This window comes from Lytechinus pictus, chromosome 4 (genome assembly GCF_037042905.1).
Source record: "Lytechinus pictus isolate F3 Inbred chromosome 4, Lp3.0, whole genome shotgun sequence".
NCBI classification, from domain to species: domain Eukaryota; kingdom Metazoa; phylum Echinodermata; class Echinoidea; order Temnopleuroida; family Toxopneustidae; genus Lytechinus; species Lytechinus pictus.
The window spans coordinates 22,810,876-22,838,564 of record NC_087248.1 but is presented as its reverse complement, the minus strand read 5'-3'; the positions used below and the strand labels follow the sequence as shown (position 1 = coordinate 22,838,564).

General features: G+C 36.3%; 1 protein-coding gene across 1 annotated transcript; it reads right to left on the bottom strand.

Annotated features, from left to right (window-relative positions):
• Window positions 1-1,222: 1,222 nt before the first annotated feature.
• On the bottom strand, window positions 1,223-27,689 carry LOC129258805 (DNA mismatch repair protein Mlh1-like). Its single transcript, XM_064098661.1, has 19 exons — window positions 27,336-27,689; window positions 26,638-26,829; window positions 25,379-25,469; window positions 23,636-23,734; window positions 22,979-23,052; window positions 21,382-21,454; window positions 20,021-20,155; window positions 19,438-19,526; window positions 18,095-18,207; window positions 17,115-17,208; window positions 15,290-15,443; window positions 14,188-14,555; window positions 13,118-13,290; window positions 12,226-12,334; window positions 10,419-10,482; window positions 8,208-8,372; window positions 6,109-6,201; window positions 4,768-4,875; window positions 1,223-3,368 (listed from the first exon to the last, which is right to left on the bottom strand). The coding sequence occupies exons 2-19, from the start codon at window positions 26,742-26,744 to the stop codon at window positions 3,195-3,197; spliced, it is 2,283 nt and encodes a 760-aa protein (XP_063954731.1). The 5' UTR covers window positions 26,745-26,829; window positions 27,336-27,689; the 3' UTR covers window positions 1,223-3,194.

Here is a 27,689-nt window from a genome sequence, read left to right as displayed (position 1 = left end):
AAATATCAAACAAGTCTGCCAAACATCACAAGTAATCATGGCTTGAGAGAGCAACCATTATTTATGAGATAGGGAAAATAAGGTGGGGCGGGTCGGACGATTCCCCCAAAAGTATATATAAAAAATATATTCAAAAGGGAACCATATTATGAATTGTGAAATGATTAGAAGCTTGCAGTATTTGTTTAGGTTTCAAGGGGCAAACCATGTTCTTTGCTAATTATCCAACGATACTAGGCCCTAGTACAAACATATTCGTTATCTCCTTTTCTCTGATTAACTCTTCTTCATTTAATCTCACATACTTTGCTTAACCCCTTCCCTCCCTCTCTCTACCTATCCTATTTCCTTCACCAATTGCATCCCTCTCCATCCTCTAGCTCTCTCTCTCTCTCTCCTCCCTTACCCTTATCTTTTTCTCCTCCCATAACCCATGGACTCTCTTCTCCTTTCTCATCTTTTTCCATTCCCTCGTTCTCCCTACCCCTCTTTTTCTTCCTCTGCTCCCTTAACCCAGTCTCTCCCCCTTCCCCTCCCCCTCTCCTCCTTAACCCCCCCCCCCCTCTACCTCTTATCTCTCATTTCTTCCCCTCCTCTCTTCCGTCATCTCTTTAATGGTACTCTTGGGGCATTGCAAGAAACTTGCGATCAATTGCAAGTCTATTTTCGTTCCCGAAATCAAGCACATGCCGTGCAATTAATTGCAAATTTGCGATTGATTGCTAATCTTCTCCATGAAACAAGGAGTGTAATCTGATTTGCTAAAGTTAAAAGTGATCAATCAATTGTAAAATAGCAACAGAATATTTGGGATTGATTGCAAACATTTCCTAGCAACACTCTCTCTGTCTCATTTCTTGCACACACAAACAATCATTTTCCTCTTCTCTTTATGTCCTCTCATTGTCATTATCTTGTCATAGCTTACTTTCTATCAATTTCTTTAAAGTCTGATAAAATTGATCAAAATTTCTCTTGCATTTTTTCAATCCAACAATTATCATTAACGCTCAGTTTTTAACTATATCAAAGGGTAGCCCTTTGATATAAGACTGTCTCACGGTTCAATGAATGGAATTCATTATTAAATAAATGAATATAATTAATACATATATATATATATATATACATGTGTGTGTAAATTAAATGGAGAACTATAGTTTATATACCTGTTGAATCTTATATAAAACACAAAACAAAACTCGGTGTTGAAACACATATATAAAGTTTTTTGCTTTTTATTTTCTTTTGTACATTTGTAAAAGTTCATACAAAATCGTGCAAGCTAACATCATCACTATGCATATTTTAATAAAAATTTGGTGTTATGAAATACTAGAATGTGACTTTAAGCCATTCTATAGTACCGGCGTGTTGGCTCAGTTGGTAGAGCGTCCGTTTCACAACCGGGAGGTCGGGGATTCAAACCCCGGCCGCGTCAGACCAAAATGCGTTAAAAGTTGGGAGTTGTTGCTACCCTGTTTGGCGTTCAACAATTAAAGGGATCGAGCCTCGTCGATCTGGCGCTGCACAGCGGCTGCCAGGCCCACGATCAATTGGGCAAAGCAAATTTTCGGAGTATTTCATTTCATGTCTATTTCGAACAATAAAATATGGATTTTCATTTTCATTTTGGATTTTACTATAAGATAGACTACTTGGCACAAACCTTAATATTTCCAACCTCTGCTCCTATAATAAGTTCTGGTTTCAGTTTCTCATGCAAGGCTGACCCTGTGGAAATCATTTCCAGAGTTTTAAAACCCAGACGTCAGGAACCACCTTGCAACCTGGGGCCCATTTCATAAAGAGTTGCTATCATAGCAAGTTGCTATCATAGCAACTCTGGTAGAATAACAGCCTTTACTTGCTATGCTAGCAACTTTGCATTTCATAAAAACACATTCGCTGGAAAATTATCTTAATTGAGGATCATATCCAAGTGATAGAATACTAACATAATAATTTTAGATGATTGGAAGCCTTAAGTTTATTTTAGAGTAAAGCCCAAATTAGTTTCAAATCGTAGCCAATCGTATGATTGCTATGATGTCCTTAAGACTAGATATTCAATTTGCATTTACATGTATTCTAATAAGGATGATAGCATAGTCACAGATTTAAACATAGGTATTCGTACAAAGATTTAGAACAATACATACAGTAGAAGATATTCCATGTTTCAATATTAGCATCAAGTTCATCTGTGTTTTATTCCAAAATCGGGTCGCAGACCAATCGCAAGGTGTGCGGTGGCCTAAAATGTTCCCATATGAGACCAAATAAAACCAGGAAATGCAGATTAATCTGAGTAAACATGTAGTACCATGTGCTTTACACCAAGTGCTTTCCATTTTCCAATATATCTGGCAACTCTACATGTGCAAACAATCTCCACATGAGGGCAGCATAGCAACTGTGTAATACATTGGTATCAAGGCACATAAACGTGTAGTACATCAGCATTCTTAATTTGTCAATTTTCTAAAAAGTGCTGTTTGACTGTCATTTCTGAGTAACTGGGTTTATATACATTGCAGCTGCATGCACACCGACTGAAGATACATCTTTGAGGTTCTTGTCAACATCTTTTTTTTTTTAAAGAATGTGTAAAGGTCCGGTATATTGGCTACCTGGAGGGAGTTTAGCATCTCATGCAAATCTCTTTGGAGAAAGAAGGTTAGACTGAAAATACATCAGAAGTTCTTGTCAATCTTTTTTTCAAGACTTTGTAAAGGTCTGGTAGATTGGGTGTCTGGAAGATGCAAGCATCTCCTGCAAATCCCTTGTGAAATGTCAGGGTAGCTCAAAGATTAATCAGAAGATCTTGATAAGATCTTTAAAAGACTTTGCAAATGTTCGGTAGATTGACTATCTAGAGGAAAGTAGCCTCTCCTGCAAACCTGGTTAAAGCAATCAGGCTAGACTGAAGTAACATCTTTAAAGTTCTTGTTAACATCTCCCAAAAACTTTCGAGAGGTCTGGAAGATTAGCTATCTGGAGGATGCAAGCATCTCCTGCACACCTGCTAGGAGAACCAACTAGACTGAACTGATTATCTTCAAATTTCTTGTTAACATCTCTCAAAGTCTTTGTAAAGTCTGGTAGCTTGACCATCTAGAGGATATTAGCATCTGCAGCAAACCTGGTAAAAGGAATCAGGCTAAACTGAAGTCGCATCTTCAAAGTTCTTGTTAACATCTCTCAAAGACTTTGTACAGGTCCGGTAGATTGGCCACCTGTAGGATGCTAGCATCTCCTGCAAATCTCTTGGGTGGCAGCAGGGTTGACTTGAGGGTGGGATAGATGACAAACTCAATGGTCCACCTCCAGTTGTAAGAAGGCATGTCAGCATCTGAGTTCGAGCCCTGGATAGATTAAATCAAAATGGCATATCTTGGTATTAACGATTATAAATTGCAATATGGATAGCCTATAATGGATTTTCAACTACTCTACAATTCCCCTTTATAACAATAACTACATTAATATAACGCTTTTCCAGAGGATACAGAAAACCGTTTTTCCCCGAGCTTTAACTCTAGCTGCCGTTCAATTCAGGCGTTCAGTAAACTCTAGGAAGTAATCCTGTAGGGTTCCCCTTCACCTCACTGAGTTGAGTGCAGCACAATGTGGGTAAATTTCTTGAAGGAGAAAAAATACCATGTCTGAGATTCGAACACACAAACCGTGCGTGAAGTTACAGATCTTGGTTGCATGCCAATGAAAAGATCTACATAGCACTAGTGATCTCAATATTCAAATGCTCGAAGAATTATTGCTCATTCAATCTTTCTCAAACTCTATGTTTATGTTTTCTTTGATTGTTCTCATCTATATGAATTCCACTGGTTTCAAATGTTTCATTCTCCTTTAAGGACAAGTTCTTTCTTTCTTTCTTCCTTCCTTCCTTCCTTCCTTTCTTTCTTTCTTTCTTACAAACTTTCTTTCTTACAAAAACCATTAAAGGGGAAACAATTTGTGACCTTTATAGGCAGGTCTTTCCATGCAGGTAGTCATTTAATCAGGTTTGACTGTTATTGGTGTTGTGTGGATTGCAAAGATATTTCTTGAATTAAACTAAATTAAATTTAATTAAAAATTGTTCTTTTGTCTACTAAGACGTTAACATATGTTTTTGGAAATGACAAAAAAAAAAAATCACAATCTAAAATACATTGCAAGGACCAAGTGCTTGCCCTCTCCTCAGCCCCCCCCCCCCCCATTATGCACCTGCACTCTTACAATAAGCCTTTAATGAGAAATATAATCATTCGAATTGTTTTCGAGGGTTGCCATGCATTCAAGCTACATAAGCTTTGAGTAGCAACCCCTGTAACCTTCGTCAATCGATATGTCATAGAAAATACAACTGTCTTCTAAATAATATGTAACATTCATAGAGTGCTTAATATAATTGTTTCCAAGCGCTGCATACTATTACCCTGGCCTTAGCACGGCTACCCTGATCGGACCCTCGAGCATTCAAACTCAAAGAATTCCTTCCTACCGAGTACCCATTTACTACACCTGGGTGGAGAGTGGCACATGTAGATTAACGCCTTGCCAAAGGACGCGATTGCTGCGGTGGGATTTGAACCCCGAACCTTGTGGTGCAAAGTCAAGAGACTTATTCACTGAGTCACAACACCTGTACATTGTTTTATTTGTCAAATATTTTGTTAAATACTCTGTTTTATTGTATTTTCTTTGTTAATTTGTAGGTGAAAATGTGCAGAAATCAATAAATGAAATGAAGATTCTTACATGATCTCCTCTGGTATCTGCCAGCCTAAAGTTCTTCTGTATTCTGTAGAACAGACTGCACTCCTTGGCGAATGTCTGAAAACATTCTTTTTCAGAGTCCCAATCCACCTAGTGATGGAAAAGGAATTATTGATTTCATTAAAATGAAGAGTTGGCCGAGGAAAATGATTTTCTAAGCTGGGAGTTCAAAGTTTTCTTTGAAACGAAAAACAGAAAAAAAAAACCAGAAATTAGGAAAAACATGGAATTTGGGAGGAATGCAGAATTAACAGAATGTAACTTATCAATACCATTATATTTTATGCAAAATTCTTAATTCATAAACAAAAATACAATGAGAAAATGCTAGTCTTCAAACACTTGAAATTATTTTTTTAGAAAAAGAAGAGCGAGCAATCGCAGTAAAACAAGGCAAACTTTCAGTTCACTTTGATACATGGAATTCATTAAACAAGTATCATGTTGTTCTTGCTGAATTGTAACACATTTTTTTTTACTTATGTGTATGATTTATTATATTGCTGCTATTATTTATGTATATTGTGATTTGATTTTGAAGCAATAAAATCTATAATAAAAAAAAGAAAAAAGAAATTAACATGAAAGGGAATTTTTGAGGCAAAAGGAAATAATAAGAAATATACATTGAAAATCATGAAAATCAAAGCCAAAAAAAAAAAAAAATCTGTTACACATGCCTTGATATTGGACCGAGGCCAGATCCGGAGGAGACCTGACATATCCATAACGCCCCCTTTTAAAAAAAAAACCAGTCTGACACCAGCTCGGACTGTGTCTACCACTAGATGTGGTTTGAAGCCAGCGTGAGTCTGGCCTCAGTCCCGCAATTGACGTTTAACGGGCAGCTTAAAGGTGGAAGTGACACATTGAACAATATTTATAGCTACCAACCGTGTAAAAACAATGCAGGATGTTTCCATTAAAAATCAGGTGACTCATGTCACACGAATAGGCGACATGAGTCAATAGCACAATTGCAGACTTCAGACCGCGTGCAACAGGTGTATAATGATCTTGAGGCGGCTTCAAATTGCAGGCGCAAAGGCGGCTCCAAAACCAGCGTCTGGGCCAGTGGGCGTTTCATAAAGCTGTTCGTAAGTTGAGAGCGACTTTCAGAACGACTGGTGATCCTTTATGGTAAATGGAATACACCATAGGCGATGGTTTAGCGTGTAAGAAAGGATCACCAGTCGTTCTTAACATCGCTCTTAACTTACAAACAGATTTATGAAACGGCCCCCTGGTTTCAAACCAGACGTATATGTAACAAGGGCCTTATATTGAATTACTGGCTTCCTTTTGACAAAGTGGGTTTCTCACCTCTGTGGCTAATCTCAAGATGAACATAGGGAGTCCTTCCATGTCAGGGATGTACTTGTCCAACACTAGAGGAATGCCACAGAGATTCCCTTCCTGGAATAAGAATTTGAGATTTAAACATTTTAAAGGTTAAAGACAGTAGTTGCAGCTAACAATTATTTCATGAGAAAGTCTTTAAAATCAAGGTTAATTGCCACAACATTATCATAGATCTAGATCTGGTACATTGAAATAAACTGATCTTTGTGAAATCATGAAATTTTAGCTGAAAACCGATAAGTCTGATGATCACCAACACGGGAAAGCATACGTGGGACAGTGTTTTAATATTGCTTGGAATAAATACCTGACATTTGATGGAATTCCATGCTTATTTTGCTAATTTCTCAGCAATTACGCATTTTCTATTAGAGCCACTTGGCACACATTTTTTATTCATACATACAAACACTTGGGTGGTAATTTTATTAGATTCTGTTCGAACTCATCTTGAGATTGTTACCAAAACTGGTATTTATCTTGAACAAAATGGTGACATTTATTATTTATTATTTTATTTATTTATTGGTATATACACATATTAAGAATGACCAGCAGCAGGGCTGAAAGGACCAATTTACAATCTCATGTAGATTTCATAATCAGAAGACACCCTAAAGCATGGATACTAATCCAATGATTGGCTGAAATCTGCCACATGACAAGTCATTAATTTTAGCTAACAGGCAATTGTGCTAATAACTAGTACTATTGACCGGTCATGATTTTCAGAGGAGGATAGTTCATTAAATAACAAGAATTGACATCACAGTATTATACAACATTTAATATACATTGTCATGCTGAGGCATTAGAATAATTACACATACATGTACTTGTTACATGTACCTTTGAACAGTCCAAATGCCCTTGGCTATGCCTCAGGCATAATTGTAAGAATTGTTCTAGAGGTCTCTTGTGCATATAATTCTTACTAATGACCTCAATGACAGGTATTATTTCTATACTATATCATGAAAACAAGATTTAAGATGAAAATGAAAGGTAAGATCGGGGTCATGTATTTCAAAGTCCAGCGAAGACATTAACAAGATTTTAATGTCGTAGAGGGTTTAGTCAATACAACAGCCTGTCATTATAATGGATGTTGTTTTGATACGCAAAAAAATATACCAGTCTGAATGACTACTTTTGATTTTTGGGCCAATCAAAGTTCTCTGAGTTCACCTGATTTGAGGCATTTTAAACAAATTCCTTACTCTTCCCTGACAAGAAAAATAGTAAAATATTTTTTCCTGATTTTCTGGGAATCCAGACTATTATCATATGCCAGTAACATCATTTCTTGTAACAAACACAATGATGGAAAGGAGGAAAGAAAGTCAGCTGTAAAAAATAGAAGATTGGAACGCCTGTCAATAAAAATTTCCTGAATTTCCCCTGATTTTAGGCATTTTTATTGAATTCCCTGACTTTTCCCTGACTGGAAAAAGTTTCCCAAAAGGGCTAGGAACCCTGACTAGAATCAGACATTAGTAACACCACCTCTCTTGTAACAAAGAAAGTGATGGAAGAAGGAAAGCAAGTCAGCTGAACAATAAAGAAGGATTGAGCCTTCTTACTTCCCTGAATTATCTCTGTAATTTCCTGAAATTCCCCTGATTTGAGGCATTTTTCCCTGACTTTTCCCTGACTGAAAAAAAGTACAATGATTTTCCTTGATAGGCTGGGGACCCTGACAAATCAGACATGAGTAACATCACATCTATTGTACCAAAGAAAGTGATGGATGGAAGGAACAAAAGTAATAGAAAGAAGGAAAGAAAGTCAGCTGAACAAGAAAGAAGGATTGGGACATCTCACTTCCCTGAGTTACCTCCTTAATTTCCCCTGCTTTGAGGCATTTTGATCGAATTCCACGATTTTGCCCTGACTGGAAAAAAAAGTAAAAGTGTTCCTCAATGTGCTAGGAACCTTGACTATTATTGTACAATAGCAACATCACCCCTTGTAACAAGGAAAGTGATGAAAAGAAGGAAAGTGATGAAAAGAAGGAAAGAAATTCAGATGTAAAAGGAAAGAAGATTTGGAGTGTTTACCTCATCAATCTCAACACTGAAGTAGTCATTGAGCATCTGCGCTTTCGTCTTGAGGAAGTCTACTATGTACTGGGCTAGCTGATCCTTGGGGCCATCGCTCTCGCTCCATCCGCTGTCCTCTGTGTCTAAGGCAATCATCGCTAACTCAAAGATTGGTGCAGGATTCTACGAAATAAGGTCAGTAGAATACGATTAAGTTAGGATAAAGGAAGAACTTTCCGGTAATTGGGATAGAAATTCAGAGCTGCCAAGTTGTATTTTGCATTTTCAGTATTCTTTTCCCCCAAAATCAGTATTTTGACAAAAAAATCAGTATTTTTACCATGTGAGATAAATATTTTTTATTTTTCCCCAAAAGTGTATTTCATAATAAAATGCTTGGCGCACTCGCCCATCACGACGCTCAAGCTGCATGCAGGCTAAAATGTGCACTGCTCTTGCAGATGAAAAAAAAAAACCTTGAAACTTGTGTATATCTCACCCTGGTTTTTACAAAATGATTGAAAAAAAAACAAGTTACCTGAAATTACATTGATCTAATAACCATATTTGTGTACGTTTTATGAAATAGAGACATATAGAGATGATTTTTCTCAATAAATTTTGATTTTTTAAATACAAAAAATGTACTTTTTAAAGAAAAAACGTACTGCCGTATTTTGGTTGCAAAAACGTACTAAATACGGAAAAATCGTACTACTTGGCAGCTCTGGAAATTGCATAACAAAAATTAAATCAAGGGCTGAATTTGCATAGGCTATTTTAACTTTTAGAAGATTAAAATAACTGCATGAGATCGACTTCCAGATGTAGAAGAAAATGCAAAGGAAAAATTACCTTACAGGTTACATTTGAATTTGCATGTGGACAAAATTTTATAAGATTAAAATTGCATAAGAGAAATTTCCAGAAGTTAAAAAAAAGATGTATAGGAAAGACTACCTCAAAAAGGAATACTTTGCACAGGTAAAACTTTTGTAGGATCAAAAAATTGCGTAAGATACATATAGTAATCTAAAGAAAAGAAATATCGTACAAAAGAAGAACGATCACAGGGCAAAAATTTGTAAAGGTAAGACTTTTATACAAGATGAAAAGTATTTCATGAGCAAAGAATAATCTAAATCAAGATGAAATCTTACATAAAATCAAATCCCTTCCTGTGGATGAAACTTTGCACACGCAAAACTTCCACCATGATAAAGAGTTATAAAACCCTCCACATTATACCGGTGAGCCATCACTATACCAGTGTGTTAGCTCATTTGGTAGAGCGTCCGCCTAACACTGGGGGGTCAGCGGTTCAAACCCCGGCCGCATCAGACCAAAAGACGTATAAAGATTGGAGTTACTGCTACCCTGCTTGACGTTCAACATTTCAGGGATAGAGCTTCGTCGATCTGGCACTGCACAGTGGCTGCCGGGCCTACGATCAATTGGGCAAAAAGAATTTAGGAGACCTTTCCATCTCAGACTAATAAATACAGATTTTTATTTTTTCATTACTTGTATAAAACAAGCTTCTGCATACTGGAAATTTGCACATTAAAGATTTTCACCTACCCCCACCCTCCCCTCCAGTTGGATGCAAAATTTCATATTTGAAGGTAATTCATTTCTGCCCTATTTTTATTACCTACATGTTAATTCTTCTTGACAGTTTAGATCAAATGAACACCCGTCTTTTAATAACAATTAGAGAGTCAAAAGGGGCCTAAGCTTTCGATCCTAGCAGAATATTCGTCGGAGGCAAAATGACCAAGCAGCTTTCAGCAGCTTCTTTCTGCTTTTGATACCAATAATAGCTGAATTTATAAAGTGCTTTTTGCTTGTGGACACAAAGCACTGCCATTATTACCCTGGCTGTAGCTATGCTGCCGTCATAGGCGCTCAAGCATTCGAGGAATTTCTTCCTACCATCTACCCATTCACCTCACCTGGGTCGAGTGCAGCACAATGTGGGTAAATTTCTTGCTGAAGGAAAACACGCTATGGCTGGGAATCAAACCCACGTCCCTCTGATTGAAAGACGAGAGTCATAACCACTAGACCATGATGCCCCAATCATATGTAAGATCATGTTTATATTCTATGTACACAAGTACTATCTAAAGCTTACACACTGTACATAATCATGAAAATTTACCAGAGGAATTTTCCCCTGAGCAAGTATCATATCGTTAAAAAAAGTACATGAAAATTTTTACTCACTGATAATCTCATAAGTCCAAAGTTGCCGAAGTCGTATAACATCATTTGGTAGAAGAGTTCTTGGCTGGAAATAAAATGGAAATACATTTGACAATTATTTTGAAATTGTATACAATTAAAAATGCATATAATTAAAAATGAAAATGAGAATTATATGTAATATTGAAAAACACTCATGAAAAGTTCAGATTCAAGATTTTTTAATCATGTGTCATTCTCATAAAAAATATGACAAATTTCAATAAGAATAGTATATTATTATTGCTAGGGTTAAGATGGATGCCTATTTTTGTTCAAATGGCATGATTATCTATCAAGTGATTTCCTATTCCAATCCAGTCATCTTCTCTAAAAGAAAATGAAGGCACTTCACCATGTTGACTATTTAAATTCATTGTTATGTTGGTCCGTTTTTAAATATCTGAACGTTTGACTTTTTTTGAGATACAAATCTGTAACTCAAGCAGAGGTTCAGTGATTTAGTTTTGCATTTAAGGACGTTCCACAGTTAAAGTGAAATCCATGTCATTTTCACTAAACTTTGCACATAGATACTTTAGAACCTTAATATTCGAAATATGCAAAAATAAACATGGGTCCATGTGCTTGATTTTTGGCTATAGAGCTTCAAAGTTCACTCAAATTGATGTTCTTAAGAATTGCGCATTCAAAAGAATTTGGCATTTTTAGACCGGCTTAGATTACTACAATGAGTGTGAACCTCTATTACTCAGTCAAAATACATGAAAAAGTCATCAAATTTCGCAAGAGTGTTAATAATTGTATCGTTAGAATGGAGAATCTATTTATAGTGCTATTTGTTTGCAATTTTAAGTTTAACAGCACTATCAGTTCTTAAAAGTGGCGTAAAAGATAACAAAATCCCAATCTAAAAAATTTAAAATTTCAGTAACAAACTACAAACGTACGATAAATGCTGCACTTTATTCAAAATCCATGTCATTTTCACCAAAATTTGCAGAGTTGTAGAGGAAGGTATACTTCAGAGGTACAAACATTAAAAAATAGGGGTTCATGTGCTTGTTTTTAAACTATCAGCATTTTTATTAGAACAAATGTGCTTTTCAAAACACCAAAAATGCGCCGAATGCTTTGTATCTATGTGAAGAAAAAATCAAAACCACTCTACCATTTATCCAAACTCGGGGTAATATTCGTGATTCTTGGCAGCACTGCAGAGTAAAGTATTTTGAAATTGTAGAGAATTTTTTTTTTTAATGGTCCATGGAATAATTCCATTTTTAGCTTCATGAAATAACGCATCGGATCTGCAGTTAAAGTGCAGAAGATGAGAAAAATCAGCTCACACCCGCAGCTAATTAATCACCTGTTCATCCATTGTGACGTCAGCGCGCATAGTGTAAACTATGCGCAGATCATAATGCGCACAAACATAACTGTGGAACGTCCTTAAGCAATGAATAAAAAATAGTTTAACAAAATGCACAGTGTTGATGAAACATAATGTGAGTTTGAAGGTGTTAACTAGGTATAACTTGGTGTCATGTACATTAGTGAATAGAATTATTAAATAGAGTTTGGTGTTAACAAGATATATTACTTGGTGTTCTGCTTCATCAATAAATAACATTTATATGAGTAAGATGGTGTTAACCAGATATATCTTGGTGCTGTGTTTAATCAATGAATAAGATTTACCTGAGTTTGAAGGTGTTAACCAGGTATAACTTGGTGTTGTGTTAGCTAATGAATAAGATTTTAGTTTGGTGTGGTGTTGACAAGATATATAACTTGGTGTTGTGTTTAATCAACGAATAAAACTTACCTGAGTTTAACAGTGTTGACCAGATATAGTTTGGTTTTATGCTGTATCAACGCATACTCTGCATCCACTATTCCAACAAATGTATGCTGCTTCAAAAGATCTCGTAAATCTATCCAAAAAAAAGAGAATGAAGATATATAGCAATCTGGTTTGAGTGCTGTTTATTAAAGGGCGATTATGTACCACCAGTTAAGATGGCAGTCTGCAATCAGAGCCATTTATTAAAGAGTTTGGCCATTTTTTTTGTAATAGGTTACAACAAGGTGTCAGGCCTACCAACCTGTAAACATACAAAATAGGAGTGATTCATTTAAATAGGAGTCACAGCACATTTCCCATAGATGACTCTACATAATATCTGGACAAAAAAAAAGAAGTTTTCTTTCCCCATATTATATAATGTATATTAATATTTACAAAAAAGGAGTACACTGTAACTCCTTTTAAAAAGGAGTAGCTGGCAGGCCTGAGGTGTGTACTGCTTTATCAGGCAAGCACAATTCCAATGGAGCTGCAGAACCAACTGAAAGTAGATTGGCAAAATTCTATAACAAAGGGCTCTAATTGCATCCAACTTCAGGGGCAAGCCACCCTGAACCACCACCTAAATGGGCGATGCGTAATCACCTCTTTATGGTGATTTCTAACTAGGGGATTGCAAGTATGCCTAATATATGTACTGACATAGCTCTAATCCACCCTCATTAAAGTGTGCTTATTTTTCTTTAGATGTCCTTGGTTATGGATGCCATAAGATACAGTGCTCTAAAGTTTGGGTTCAACGACATTTCATTCTTCATGAATCATACTGGGAATGTGAAAACTTGCAAACAACTTTTCCAAAATTGAGTCATTCCTTAAAGTGAAGTGTCATTAAGCAAGGGATTCTGACCATCATGTGCGTTAGCTTCTATCTCCTTCTGAATCTCAAGGACACTGGTTAGCTGGATCTCTTTCCGTTTAAGCTTGGAGCATCTAGACTCAGGTTCCTGGTCATTGTCACTGGGTCCTGGCCTGGATGGGGGACCTTCAACATCACTACCCACTTCTGAATGTGGCCTTTTCCTGCAACGGGAATTAAGCAAGACACCATCTAGTACTTTCGGAAGATGTTATACAAATATTGCCTACCTGCAGGTTGAATATAACATATTATCACCCGTATCAGACATCTGAGCTGGTCATTTACAAAACCGTATTTCCCTGTATTTTATTATTATCAGGAAGGGATAGGTATATTGTTTGTATTTTCTTCGGTCTCAATGCGCGTATTGACTTTGCATGCAGAGACGACGCAAAATATACCTTTGTATTTTCCCTGGTCTCACATCCGGGCCTTTGAGGATGCGAATGAAGTGATACGCTTCATAATGTTCCGCGCACCAACGATCTACGTCATAATAAAGACAACGCTGGATCTGGGCGCTTGCAAGTACGTCATAATGGTAAAGTGCAGAGCCTAGACACTGATATTATCATGACACAACAGAACTCTATTCTTAAAAGATATCACTGTTATCATGATTTTTGCTTTAGATATCTGATTTGGATGATAATAAAAATATTGACTGCCCTTCTTTCGGGGAACATCAAATATATTGCCCTTAAAAGACCCATATTGCCCTCGTCTAAAGACTCGGGCCAATATGATTCTTTTGCTGGCAATATATTTGATGTTCCCCTCAAGACCAGTCAATATTATATAAATATTATGTCCCTGACATAATAGATTTTCCCAAGGGATTGTATTTCGCCAAAACTGCACAGCACTGATATACTTTTTTACAAACAGAAAAATTATTATTGATTTGCTACAGTTCAAACTCAATAATTTATCATTTATCCACAAAAAACGTTTGCAATTAATTGCAAATATTGTTTGAAATCAACTTAATTTTTTTTTGCAACACCCCTTTAGCCAGAAATTTTACATTTTTCATTGTTTTTTTTTAAAACAAATACCTAGGCAATGTTGGCCCATCACCGTCATTCCTTCTTTGCGGCAGAGCAGGGGACGGAATTTCCACCACTGGTCGTTGAACTCCCTCGTCGCCAGTAGCACCACTATCGGTGACCACGCCCCTGCTACCGGCCACGCCTCTATCAATGACACCTTTATCAGGATGATTTTCAGATGAAGAGGAGGATGATGATGGCTTGGTGGAAGGAGCTGCCTGGAGGAAGGCATCTAGTTTCTGGTCCTTGGAGTCCGTCCGGACCATGTGATGGGCGTAGACTTGGTCCGAAGAGCTCGACTTGGGACCTTTTGAAGTGTCCTTGGACTTATCTCCATCTTCAGCAATGGAGAGGTTTGATCCGGGTAGCAATGCCTGCCAGGAAAAAAAATAAATAAAATTGCCTCAGTCCGTTACGCATCTTCCTGTCAAACCAAAGATTGTGGGTTTGAGTCCATCCCGATTGGATAACTGAAGGCTGCGTTGTGTGTTAACGTGCCCCTTCCTAACACTATGTCCTTTGGATAGGATGTTAAATGGAGGCCCGGTGTAGAGGAGAGTCACCACCTTTGCATGTTAAGAACCCACTGCACTCCCCATATAAAAATAGGGCTCTGCAGTGCACATCCCTGATCAATTTGTATTTGAGGGAGAGACCTGCAGGTCACAGTCTTCGCTTTTTCTCTCACAGGCACATGTGACGCCAGACATATAATAATAATCATATTAAACACGTACTGTATACAAATACACAAGCGATCGAGCGGCTGGAGATATGTGTTTATGACTTGACTGTGATACAGACAGAAAATAAAGTCAGGAATGGAAGCATGCCATTACATGCATATTCAATGTTGGTGGTGAACACTGAGTCAATGTGAGAAATAACTAATGAGACAAAAGCTTAAAACATGGCAAAAAATGTACCATCTCCAAGATAAATTTTCAAAATAACTGTAAGTTCACGTGAATATATTAATATTGGACAATTCCATCAAATTTAGAATATAAAAAAGATTATGATTTTAGGGGTGTTAAAATTTTCAAAAATCAGAATATTCAGATTCCATCATGACAGATGGCTTAGAGTAAAATGATCATTGTGTTACCTGAGTGAAGTATGTTCTTGATGAATTGCATCCTAAGAGTTTCTGTTCCAGGCATTTCTGAATGTCCTCGATGATAGCCTCCTCATGGAGGAAGTGGACTTCGTGTTTGGTCGGATGGACGTTGACATCGACATTATGAGGGGCAATCTCAAGGCTGAGAAATGAGAATGAAAGAAATATTATACTCCACGAATCCAAGAATCTTGCCATAGGACTGATCAAAACTCAAAAATGTAATTAACTGTGGTTTCCCCATCCCATCCATCATCATTCAGTTCAAACTTTTGTGTTTCGCTGATCACTTCTAGTCTGCTGTGCAAACCCTTCACTCAAGTTGAAGGTCCGAATTGCAGCCTACTCATGCCTTGTGTACAAACACCAAGATTTATATGTGCTAGTCTTTGCGCGGAGACACACTTGTTGATCAAAGTTTCAATCAGGGTCTGTGCCAGCACACTGGATCACTTCAGACCATAGAGCCAACCCCCTTTTTCGCACATACTCAAAATCACTCAAATGAGTGATTTTGAGTATGTGCGAAAAAAAAAGTTGCAATGCCACTCAATGTTTTGGGGCCAATTTTTCTCCATCACATATATATGCAGTGACGTCAGGATCCCATCTTACAAAGAGTTGCGATTGATCCAATCAACCACAACTATGGAAAGCCAGCAACGTCAACATCTAAAATGAATGTTTTTTCAAAATATTTTTTAGATGTGATGAATAATAATACATTCATATTTTTCTCGAAAATTCAGTGTGCTTCTCTTTGTTTTAAAAGAACATTTGGCAAATTTCCTGTAGAAAAAATTATAGCACTGATGGATTTCCATAGGGTTACGATTGATTGGATCAATCATAACTCTTTGTAAGACGGGGCCCTGATTCATTTTCAATGTCACAATTACCTTGCTTGAGCAAAATGCTTGCACATAGTTTACATATACATGTATATACTCCAGCAGTAAGACTTGAGTGTATCCTTTAAAAGGAAACCTTAATTTATATGAAAGTTACTTCATGTACAGAAGAAAAATATGGGTTTCAGATGTGAAATATGAAGCATATAATCGGCTCTTGATTTCAGGTGACAAGGCAACCTATCACTTGCTCAGCTTCGCTTTGGAAAGATACATGTAGCTACATCCCGCTAGCCTCAAAAGTGATAATTTGCCTATCACCTTCACCAACAGTGATTATTTGCTTTATACTTATAGTTGTAATTATCTAAATTTAAAAATGAGATAATATTGGAATATGAAAATAATGCATCTTGCCAAGTTTTTTTTTAAAGTTACTTGGCATAATAACTTATGTCACCATGCTGACTAGCAAATTTAATTAGTCAATGTGACAAGGCTAGTAAGTCAATCAGGGTTTATTTGCACAAGATTGGTGATACCTCTTCTGCTACATGTAAATAAATGAGAAACTGATAATAATCCAAGAAGGTATCATTAGTCATTCTTAAATTTGTTTCTAACTAACGAACAATTTTATGAAACACCCGCCTAACATGAAAAAATATTCTGCAATCTTGTCAAGTTGGATATCAATTTTAAACAACGATATCAGAGTGAAAAATCAAATTGATAAATCACATACCATTCTAAATAACTCAGGCTGGTATAGAGGCACAATAAAGCCTACTTTCGAAACCTGCCAAGTAGAGTTTTCTTTACGAAAAATACTAAACTGGCAAGCTGTGGACATAAATAAATTGTGTTTGTGCTTTGCAGCTCATATGGGTGAACTTGTCCGTTCAACTTATAGCTTCGTTTGGGAATTTTAAGATACCATAGAAGAACAATATGGCACGTACCTGAAGTAGATGAAGGGATGCGTGTTCTTGGGCAGGTAGGTGCTGTACACTGCTTCAATGGCCTTCCGAAGACTGCTGGAATCAACTAAACGATCTACATGGGGGGGGGGGGGGTAAATGACAAAGTAATAGTAAAATAATTACAATTGCTTGTATAGCACTTAACATTTACTTTTATCAGAAGTCTCAAAGCTCTCTACAGTAGTGCAGCATAATTACCCTAGTTTTAGCAAAGCAGCTGTTAGGCACACTTCATTTCAAGGTAGTAAAAGTTCATTTTACATGTGACCAGAGCTTCTTGCTTAAAAGCTGTGAAATCTGGTACTTGCTTGATGTATGCGCTAGGAATGCCACAGTTACTTTCCTTTATTTTTTGTACATTTTCTACAAAAATCACTTGGTACTTAATTTGTTATTCGTTGGGTGGTCATTTATAGGATTCTCGTCAAAGTCACTTGAGATCGTAACCTCAGCTGGTATTAATGTTCGACCATAACTTTATAATCATTGACATCTACAATATTGACAGTAGGTAAATAAGATTCAGACAGTAAACTTCTGAAGACGACAAGAGCACACTTGTCGAAAAGTAAAGTTTGGTGGGTCCTTTTCAGGACCAACATATGCCCACAAAAGAATACATGGTTTACCGTAAAACCACTACATTCTTCTTATTTGCCATGTAAATCTTCAGAAGTTACATTAGCTTACATAAGACAGTTGCTTACATAAGACAGTAGCTTACATATATGACCTACAGTAGACTCTGCGTAGAGTTGATAAGTCAAATAACTGCCTTACTCGAAACACTATTCCAGACCTGAATATGCTAAATATGTTTCAATAACATCTTTTAAGTCTAATTTTGCCTTAGCCAAACAGATTCAACTGGTCCAAAGAGATCTGTCCGAGGCAGAGCCATCTGCAAGTAAAATCTATCGTAAGTTTTATGAAACAGGTCCCATGAGATGTAAACTTACGGTTGATAAACAAAAGAAAGATGAGCCTCTTGACTGAGTAGTTTGCGTTAGAGATCTGACCCGTCAGAGTGAACGCCAAATTGCTGTTCTTGTGGTTGATTTCTAGAAGTTCTCTGTGATGTTCAATAGAAAAATGATGAAAAAAAGCATGAAGACATAACTAATTCCTAAAATAAAATTTAATAAATTTATCCTTCCATCAGTTGGATGCTGCTTCATCGACAATAAAGTTTTTAAGTTTTGATGGTAGAAATAATTTTTAAGTATTTTTTTTTGGGGGGGAGGGGATGGGCAGGATTGGTTGTATCTGTCAGATAGCTTTTTTAATGACCTCTGATATCTTATAAGGCAAACTTGCATAAGCCAATGTTCAATAAGTAAATTATTTACTCAAGTTGAAGCAATTTTTAGACCAGGGCCACATCTTTCAAAGAGTTACGATTGATCCAATCAACCCTAAGTGTATGGAAATCCATCAATGTCATAATTTTTTCTCCAGGAAATTTGCACAACATCCTTTCTTAACAGACAGAAGCACACAGAATATTCAAGAAAATGATGTCTGAATATACATATACATCACAACTATAAAATGTTTTACCAAATGTGCATTTTAGATGTTGTTACTGGCTGTCCACAGTTGTGGTTGATTAGACCATTCACAACTCTTATTAAGACAGGACCCTGATTATGCAAAACATGTATTCTACACATCTTCCTCATTTAAGTCTAATTTCTCATTAGTCAAAGAGTGTTTCGTGTTCCCACAGATTTTACTGAGGTAAAGTTATCAGTTCAAACATTGTATGCTTTGGAAGCAACTAACAAAACATACTTTATCTAAACATACATAAAATTGTATGAATCATTTTCCAAGTTATCAAAATAAAGGGAATTTGGCATATTTCTATGACCATGTGATCTTCAACAGATACTGTATGAAGTCTTGAACAATCTATTCTTACATGCTTGTGCCTATCACATCGAATTCGGTTAGTATCTATTGGCTTGAATAGCTTTCAATATAACAGATACCACAGATGGATGGATAGATAGAAAGATACACTGACAAACCCCCAATTTTATTACTAATCTATTTTTTTCTTCTTCTTCTTTTCACTTTTTTTTTATTATTCATTCATTCATGCATTCATTCTTTCATTAATTCATTCTTTCATTTATCTATTAGTTTTTCTAGGGGGGAGGGGGAGACAAACTCTAAGCATACAATACATACAGCACAAGTGCCGTGATTTGTCTAACACCTGACAACTACGAAAACTGTTACAGAGATTTGTCGCATATAATCTTAAGATGTAAAAGCAACGACAAAGCAACATTACCTTGCGACAGAAGGACCAAAGACACTACGAATATTATCGACTGTAGATGCATTCTGGGAAGTTCGTACGTCAGCTGTGCTCTCCCCGGACTGTTGCAAAGCAAGAGGACAAACACAAAGGGGAGATCATATCGTATATGCGAAACCCTTTAGTGGATGGTCTCATAAAATGAAGAACAAGACTTGTCACAGTACTGGATTCACCTTAAATTTCTGTACATAAATTTCTCAAAATCTTTACAAGACGGGGGCAATGGGCAAACGTGGCAAGGTTTAAACTTATGTTTCTTTGATGTTTACAGAGCATATTTTATCACAGTCAAAATTTTCACAAGAATTGGCTCGCAAACCATACCAACTAAACAACAAAAACATTACAAAAATTAAAGCAATTTGCCATCATTACACTGAATGCAAATTATAGTAAAGAAAGGATTAATCCACATTTTGATATTTCTAATATCATTTTTAAGAGAGTAAACAAAATTGTTTTCTAAATTTGAAGGAGAGAATTCTCAATCCCTTTTTAGAGTGAAAACGACACCTGAATTTTTTTCTCATATTAAAGAAAAAAATGTCCAAACCTTTTTAAGAGTGAAGGCCACACCAGCGTTATGAATAGCATATCTGGAGACGACTTCTGAGATCTTGTTGTGTTCCTCGCTTGCGCTCTTCAGTGCTTTCCTTCTCGTAGCCACGTTGTAGAAGAGATCCTCCACCTACGTGAGATATACGTGAGATATAGGATATATTCCTAAACTATGTATCAAGTCAGACCTGCCAACCTCTGGGAATTAAAAATTGTATTCTGTGATAAAAAAAGTGTATTTTTCCTGAAAAAAGTGTATTTCATAATAAAATGTGTGATGTACTCGCTCATCGCGGCACTCAAGCTGCATGCAAGCGAAAATGCGCACTGCTCTTGCAGATGAAAAAAACATTTAAACATGTGTATATCTCACCCTGGTTTTAACAAAATGATTGAAAAAAAACAAGTTACCTGAAATTACATTGATCTAATAACCATATTTGTGTAAGTTTTATGAAATAGAGACATATAGAGATGATTTTTCTCAATAAATTACAATTTTGTAAAATCTTGTAAAATTTTGTAATTTTTTTTTTACAATACATATTTTTTAAAGAAAAAACGTACTACCGTATTTTGGTTGCAAAAACGTACTACATACACCCAAAACGTACTGGTTGGCAGGTCTGTGAAGTACTAAAGCAATTTATGTCGCAAAATTTTTTTTTTTGCATTTCAACGGTTCTTATACCATATTTTGACAGAGCATGATTATAAACACTCTGAAGAGTATTTCATCAACATTTTCGTCTGACAACTTTCCTTGACTTTTGATTGGCTGAGAAGTACTGTTACTATGGTAACTGTCGGATAAAATGGGACTTGTCGGATAAAACGTCTGACAAGTCCTTTCATGGAACATACTTCCCAGAACTCAAATTCTAAGGAATCTGTCCGTGGGTGCCCAAGATGTGGCTGTATGAATATGTTCGAAGCCCTATTGATATCTAGGCTAATTACACTGATTTCGATGAGGCCTATTAGATCAATATGGCCATACCGTGGGGCACCATGAACCAATTCATGCCGTGTTTAGTGTGTGAAAGTTGTTCATCACTCTATACTGGAAAAAGGACATGATGATGCTGAATGCACAAAAAGAAGACAGATGACAACACACTGTTGATATAAAGGAGCAACCGGTTCCAGCACCAGCAGGCAACGCGTTAGGTTGTTTTCAGACATTTGCAAAGAAAATGCTGATGGAATGAGAGTGGCTCCATATCTTGCCCTGTTTTTAACCAAAATTTGGAATTCACTTGACTTTCAGTTTTACAATATTTGTATGATAATCGGGCACACGTAACCCAATGAGAAACACCTAACATCATTGTTAAAGAAAGCATTTCAACTCACTGTAATTTGTGTTCCTCTGTTACCGGCACACGGCTTGACTGCTGCCTTCAGCTTACCATCGCAGAAGCTTCCCCTAAAATCATCAACAGATAGATACATGTAGGAAATAAAAGACAAGTTAAGATGAATAGATTCATTTCTTTTATCGTAATTTATACCTTCTTCCTGGATGAATCAGTATATACATCAGGGCCCCGTCCTACAAAGAGTTGCGATTGATCCAATCAATCGTAACTCTATGGAAATCCAACAGTGTCATAACTTTCTACAGGAAATTCGTAAAATGTCCTTTGTAAACAAAGGAGAACACACCAAATTGTCAAGAAATCAATGAATTTATAAATATGCATCATATCTAGAATTCTTTGGGAGCAAACATGCATTTTATATGTTGACGTTGCTGGCCATCCATAGTTACCATTGATCGGATCAATCGTAACTCTTTGTAAGACGGGGCCCAGTTTAGGAAATAATAGGATTCCTGACTTCCCGAGTAATGTCTAAATCACTGACAAATCTCTCCATGAGATGCTTCGATGGCTGCATCAAAACCTTCATCCTAGTATACAGACATGCAAACCTTCTGGGAATGAAGAATTGTGTTCTTTGATTCCAAAAACTGTATCATTCCCAAAAAACTGTATTTTGGTAATAAAAATGTGCACTGATCTCTCATATTAAGAAAAAAAAAAAAACATTTAAACACACATATAACTCACCATGGGTTTAACAAAATAACTAAAGACATTGGTTCAGGTTTCTATGATTGGAAAAATAAAAAAAATTGTTACTTGAAAGTTGCCTGATATTACATTCATCCAACTTTGTTTTTTCAAGTATGAATATTTTATAAAGATGATCTTTCTCAATGAAATATGATTTTCCATTAAAATAAAAAAAGGACAAATTATAGAAAAATCATGTACTTTTTGACAAAAAAATAAAAACATATGAATAAAACCACCTATTGGACCCCGTTGCATAAATGTATACTCTTGATAACTTTGCATATGATGGTAATTACCATGGTAACAAAACTCAACAACCAATCACAATCAGGTATCCAGGGAAGTCACATTTGAGTGGTAAAGTTAACATGATAATACCTTTTATACCACAGGACCTGGTGGGAGTTTCATAAAGTTATTTGTAAGTTACAAGCGACTTTACAAAACAAATGGTGATCCTTACTTTGAATTACCTCATCACCAATGAAAATCTGGGCCCCGTCTTACAAAGATTACGATTGATCTGATCTCAAGTATATATGGAAATCCATCATTGTCGTAATTTTTTTTCTTTTGGAATGTGCACAATGTCCTTTGAAAACATAGAGAAGCATGATACTGAATTGTCAAGAAAACAGTGAATGTATGAATATACGTCATTTCTATAAAATATTTTGAACAAACATGTATTTTAGATGTTGACGTTGTTGGCTTTCCATAGTTGCAATCGATCAGATCAATCGTAACTCATTGTAAGACGGGACCCAGGTGTGTATTCTTTACCACAAGAAACGATCACCAGTCGTTCGGAAAATCGATCATAACCTATGAACAGCTTTATGAAACACCCACCTGCTGTGATGACTTACTTGTAAGCACATTTAGAATCCTCTGTTCTTGTTACTATGGTAACATGAGCAACGTGACTGATACTTGCCAATGCCTGATGGGAGAAGAAAACACACAACAAAAATTCTCAGTGTTAGATGGCAACATTTTCTTTGAAATGGGCTAAGAAATATTCCATAAAGTACTAATAAACGTGGAAAATTATTAGGATAGTATAGAAATCAATCTTTCTGAAGTGGATATTAATTTTGATAATTCATCTTAATTTCACCTAGACAACTATCTTTTTTATGGAAAATAGATAATGGCTATTGAGGCTACTTTTCCAAATACATTATATTTGATAAAACTTAAGTTTTAGTCTTTATACAAATCTAGCAATGGGAAGAAATATGGGATTCCAAATGGGAGTTTCATCACAAAGTGATCTCTTTTCAATACTCTTTCACACGCTTTCTCCTTTTCTTCCTTTTTTCATCGTTTTTCTCAAATATCCTTTTTTTTTCCTTTCTCCTTTCTTCTTTTCCATGGCCCCCAAATGACCTAAATTTTCATTTTCAATGACAGAATTCTAAATTGTAATGATTTCAGTACAGGTTTTTCAGTCTAAAAAATTATGGAATAATGAACCAATTAACATTAATATTCAATCAAAGAATACCAAATGGTATGCAAACCTCTCCTCGGAAGCCGTATGTACTGATGCTTGTAAGGTCATTGAACTCTCTCAGCTTGCTTGTTGTAAACCTTTCACAGACGATGTCCATGTCATCTTTCTGTAAAACAAGGCAAAAAAAAAAAAAATAATAATAATAGTTGGATTTATAAAGCGCTTTTTGCCTGAGGATACAAAGCGCTGCAATTATTACCCCTGCTTTAGCTCGAGCTACCATCACCGGCGCTCAGTGCATGCAAGGAATTACTCCTGCTGGGTACCCATTCACCTCACCTGGGTCGAGTGCAGCAGTGTGGATAAATTTCTTGCTGAAGGAAAATACGCCATGGCTACGATTCGAACACACGACCCTCTGTTTCAAAGGCGAGAGTCAGAACCACTAGACCACGACGCACCCACTAATGACAAGGTATAAAAGGATCCTGAAGGAGCTGATACTCCACACATGAAAAATCATTGGCCATTTGACATTGTAATCAATTGTAATGCAATTACAGGTTCTAAAATCAATAGTAAGTTTTGTAATCAATTGCAAGTAAATCTAAGGTCTAAAGTCAATCACAGATATTTTGAATTCATTGCCGGTAAGCCCTGTATGCTTCTTCAAACAGAAAGGATGATTTAATCCATTCATTAAATATTTCCAATCGATTGCAAATAAGTTTTATTTCCAATTTGGTTCGTAAAAGAGACATTTCATTGCATCAGATTTCCTTCCATCTAAGAGATATAGAAGATATTTTGTTCCTTCATCTCCATCTATAGGTGATTGTTATTATAGTTGCAGTACATACAAGCAGGGAATAATTTTGACCAGATTATCATATTTGGTCAAAAGAGAAAAGTTCACAACTAATTTTGGTACAGACCTATGTAAAAATCTGCTACAGAAAAGATTGTGTAAAAAATATCCACATTTTTTAGACTGCTACACGTGGAACAAATTAAGATGCGATACCAGGAAAATTATCCGCTGATATAACTAACAATTTTCTTTCAGGAGTAATAGATTTTGTTTACAAAGGGAAAGCTCAAGAAACTTATATTCAATTCTAAATCATTTTAATGCAAGTTTGTGCTTGATATGGGTTCAATTGCATTTCAACTTTCTTGCAATTCCTGTTAACGCATGATTTTGGGACTTTTGCTTCATTTGTGGTTTATGGCAATGCCCAATCATTGTTAACCATATATTTGATAGATCCCAAATGAGGAACAAATAATCAGAAACCCCTCATTTCTAAATGGCTTTGCTCAAACTCTAACTGTCCTATGGGAAGTCATCATTATTCCTGCTTACCTCTACAAAAAGCTGTTTTCCATTTCGGTGGATATGTTAAAATTCAGACCTATTTTCGTTTTTAAATAATTTATTTTGATAAATCAAAGACTTTTGTGCCTACAAGGTCAATTAAACCCTGCTCTATATTCGTATAACTATGGTAAAAAACAGAAACAGTGGGCGCATCGTGGTCTAGTGGTTCTGACTCTCGCCTTTCAAACAGAGGGTCGTGGCGTGTTTTCCTTCAGCAAGAAATTTATCCACACTGTGCTGCACTCAACCCAGGTGAGGTAAATAGGTACCGGCAGGAAATAATTCCTCAAAAAGCTGTGTGCACCTGAATCGATAGCCTAGCTTAGCCGGGTAATAATAGGGCCCGCTGGGAGAACCGTTTTCGGAAATGAAGTGGCTACCCTGGGTAAATATATCATTATTACTATTATTATAAAAATGTTGACTAACCCTTATACCAGTCCCATTGTCTTGTATCTGAAGTAGTTTCATTCCTCCTGATTTGACTGTCACTTGAATGGAGGTTGACTTGGCATCCAAGCTGAAAATAAATAAACAAAAAAAATCATATCAGTAGGGCTTTACAAAATATCAAAACAAAGTGACATTGAAATTACAAATAGAAATAAATCTGATCATCTGGACTTACTGGTTTGAAACGGAGAAGAGTTTCAGGTCCAATCTGGGACACTTCTTCAGCTCACGAGTCTGGTGGGAAATTTTTGTTGCCGCTATGAAGTGACATTGATAGTTCAATACTAGTTTATGAAGTGACATTGATAGTTCAATACTAAGATAAAATTAGGTACATGGTAGATCATATCGCTTCTCTCCATAGTAAACAATTCAGGTTTATTGTATTTCAGTCGAGAGATGCGCCTTTAAGGGGAGTTTCACCCTGAAGAGAAGTTTGTTTATAAATACCAGAAAAAATAGTAAATATTGTGAAGGTATGAGGAAAATCCATAAAAGATTAAGAAAGTTATTGGAATTTAAGTTTTTGATTTGTGACGACATATATAAGCAGCTTCTCCATTATTTGTTGTGTGATAAAGAATGCATAAAATTCAATTTTTCATTGGTTCATGATGACTAAATTTTTTTTTCTTTCTTTCAGGAGCGGGCGTGAATTAATTTGTCTGTTGATATACTGAAAAAGTGAAAGGTAAAGTAAAATCCAGAATTGTCTCTATGTCACAGTGCAATTGTTAAAAGCTCTGCTTACTGAATTACTACCTCCTGCTTACTGAATTACTACCTCCACTGTATTTTAACTTTAGGCAGTGGCGTAATAAGCCAAAAATTTTGAGGGGGCTCGATATGGCGCATCACGTAAAATTAATTAAAAAAAATAAATTTCGACATTTTTATTATAAAAATCCAAGTTTGTGATAGTTTTTGACATATTCAGAAATTATATCATGTTTCACCCTTATCCCTTTTCTTTTCTTTCCTTTTCTCTTTTTTTTTCTTGGTCATGATTTTTTTTTTTTTTTTTGGGGGGGGGGGAAGACCCCCCCCCCCCCCATCTGTACGGCAGTGACTTTTAGAATTGTATTAATGCTTATACCTTTGGAAATAAATGTTAAATTGAATTGAACTGACTTTCACTTTGAGTGTGTTCAATGGTTCCAAAGTGGCTTTTTTATGGGAATGTATGCCATCAACCTGTCTGTTCTTTATGTATTATGACAAAAAGAGCATTTTACCTGTTTTCTATCATTTCTTTGAGAGCATTTGCCGGTCTTTGAATGACTTCCCCGGCAGCTATTCTGTTTACTACCGTCTCATCCAATTTCTTGATCGTTCCAGCCATTGTGGATTTTGTTGCTTTTTTCTCAGCGACAGATGCGTGGAAACATCACTGTTACCAGTACTTCGAACTGAAGACATGTACCATTCTATTTACAGATTGAATTACAAATGAAAGAAATATTTTGATTGACAAATTATAATTCTCCTTCCTTATATTTATAAAGTTATTTTGAATTGATAAAGAATCTCACTCAGTTCTTTCCCTTTAACCCCTCTCATCCAAGTATATCCCCCACCATGGTCAACCCCGGTACTTCCTTTTATCCTCCTTCTCTCTTATCCCTCCCATTTTATCTCCATTTTCTTCTCCCGACTCGAGTCCTGATCCTCCTCAAACAACGACCAATCTCCATCTTCTTCATTTGTTCTCCTCCTCCTTCTTAATTTTACATCTCCTCAATTTTTCTCCTCTTTACTTTCTTCTACTCCTTCCTCCTCTTCTCCTACTTTCATCCATAACTTGTTTTACCAAACACCAGTAAACAAACATAGCACTTAGCAGATATGCCAAATGAGAAGCAAAACACAAATACCAGTTCGCGGGACCGTAGCGGTAGACGCCTGTTTAAATTCCGCGCGGTAAAATACCTACCAGAGAGGGAAAGGGAGTCCTTCCGATGTAAACACGTCAGAATATCAATTTTCCAAAGCGAAAAAATATTTTATGAAATAACGGCACTGTCGAATTTACAATAATTAGGGTGCATATCAACCAAGATTTTCACTTCGTTGCCTTTTCAGGTACACCAGACGTCGAAATATATAGAAAATTAGCGAAAATATGACGGCCTGTCGGAGACCTTTGCAGAGATTATTCAGCGCAGATTCACATCCGGGATGCGCGTTTCCGTTTTACACCCTGGCGAAGGCATTTTCCGGAAAAATAGCCACAAAGCGACTAGTGAAGAGTCTACGTCTACGTTTGTTTACATAATCAGCTGGGCGC

Bases quoted from the DNA above. Each gene is read 5' to 3' on its own strand.
- LOC129258805 (XM_064098661.1), bottom strand. From the start codon at position 26,744: ATGGCTGGAACGATCAAGAAATTGGATGAGACGGTAGTAAACAGAATA. The intron at 12,335-13,117 runs GTCAGAATCCCT...TTTTTTGGATAG, and splicing joins AGAAGCTAACGCACATGATG to ATTTACGAGATCTTTTGAAG. The intron at 4,876-6,108 runs GTGAGAAACCCA...TTCCATCACTAG, and splicing joins TCTTGAGATTAGCCACAGAG to GTGGATTGGGACTCTGAAAA.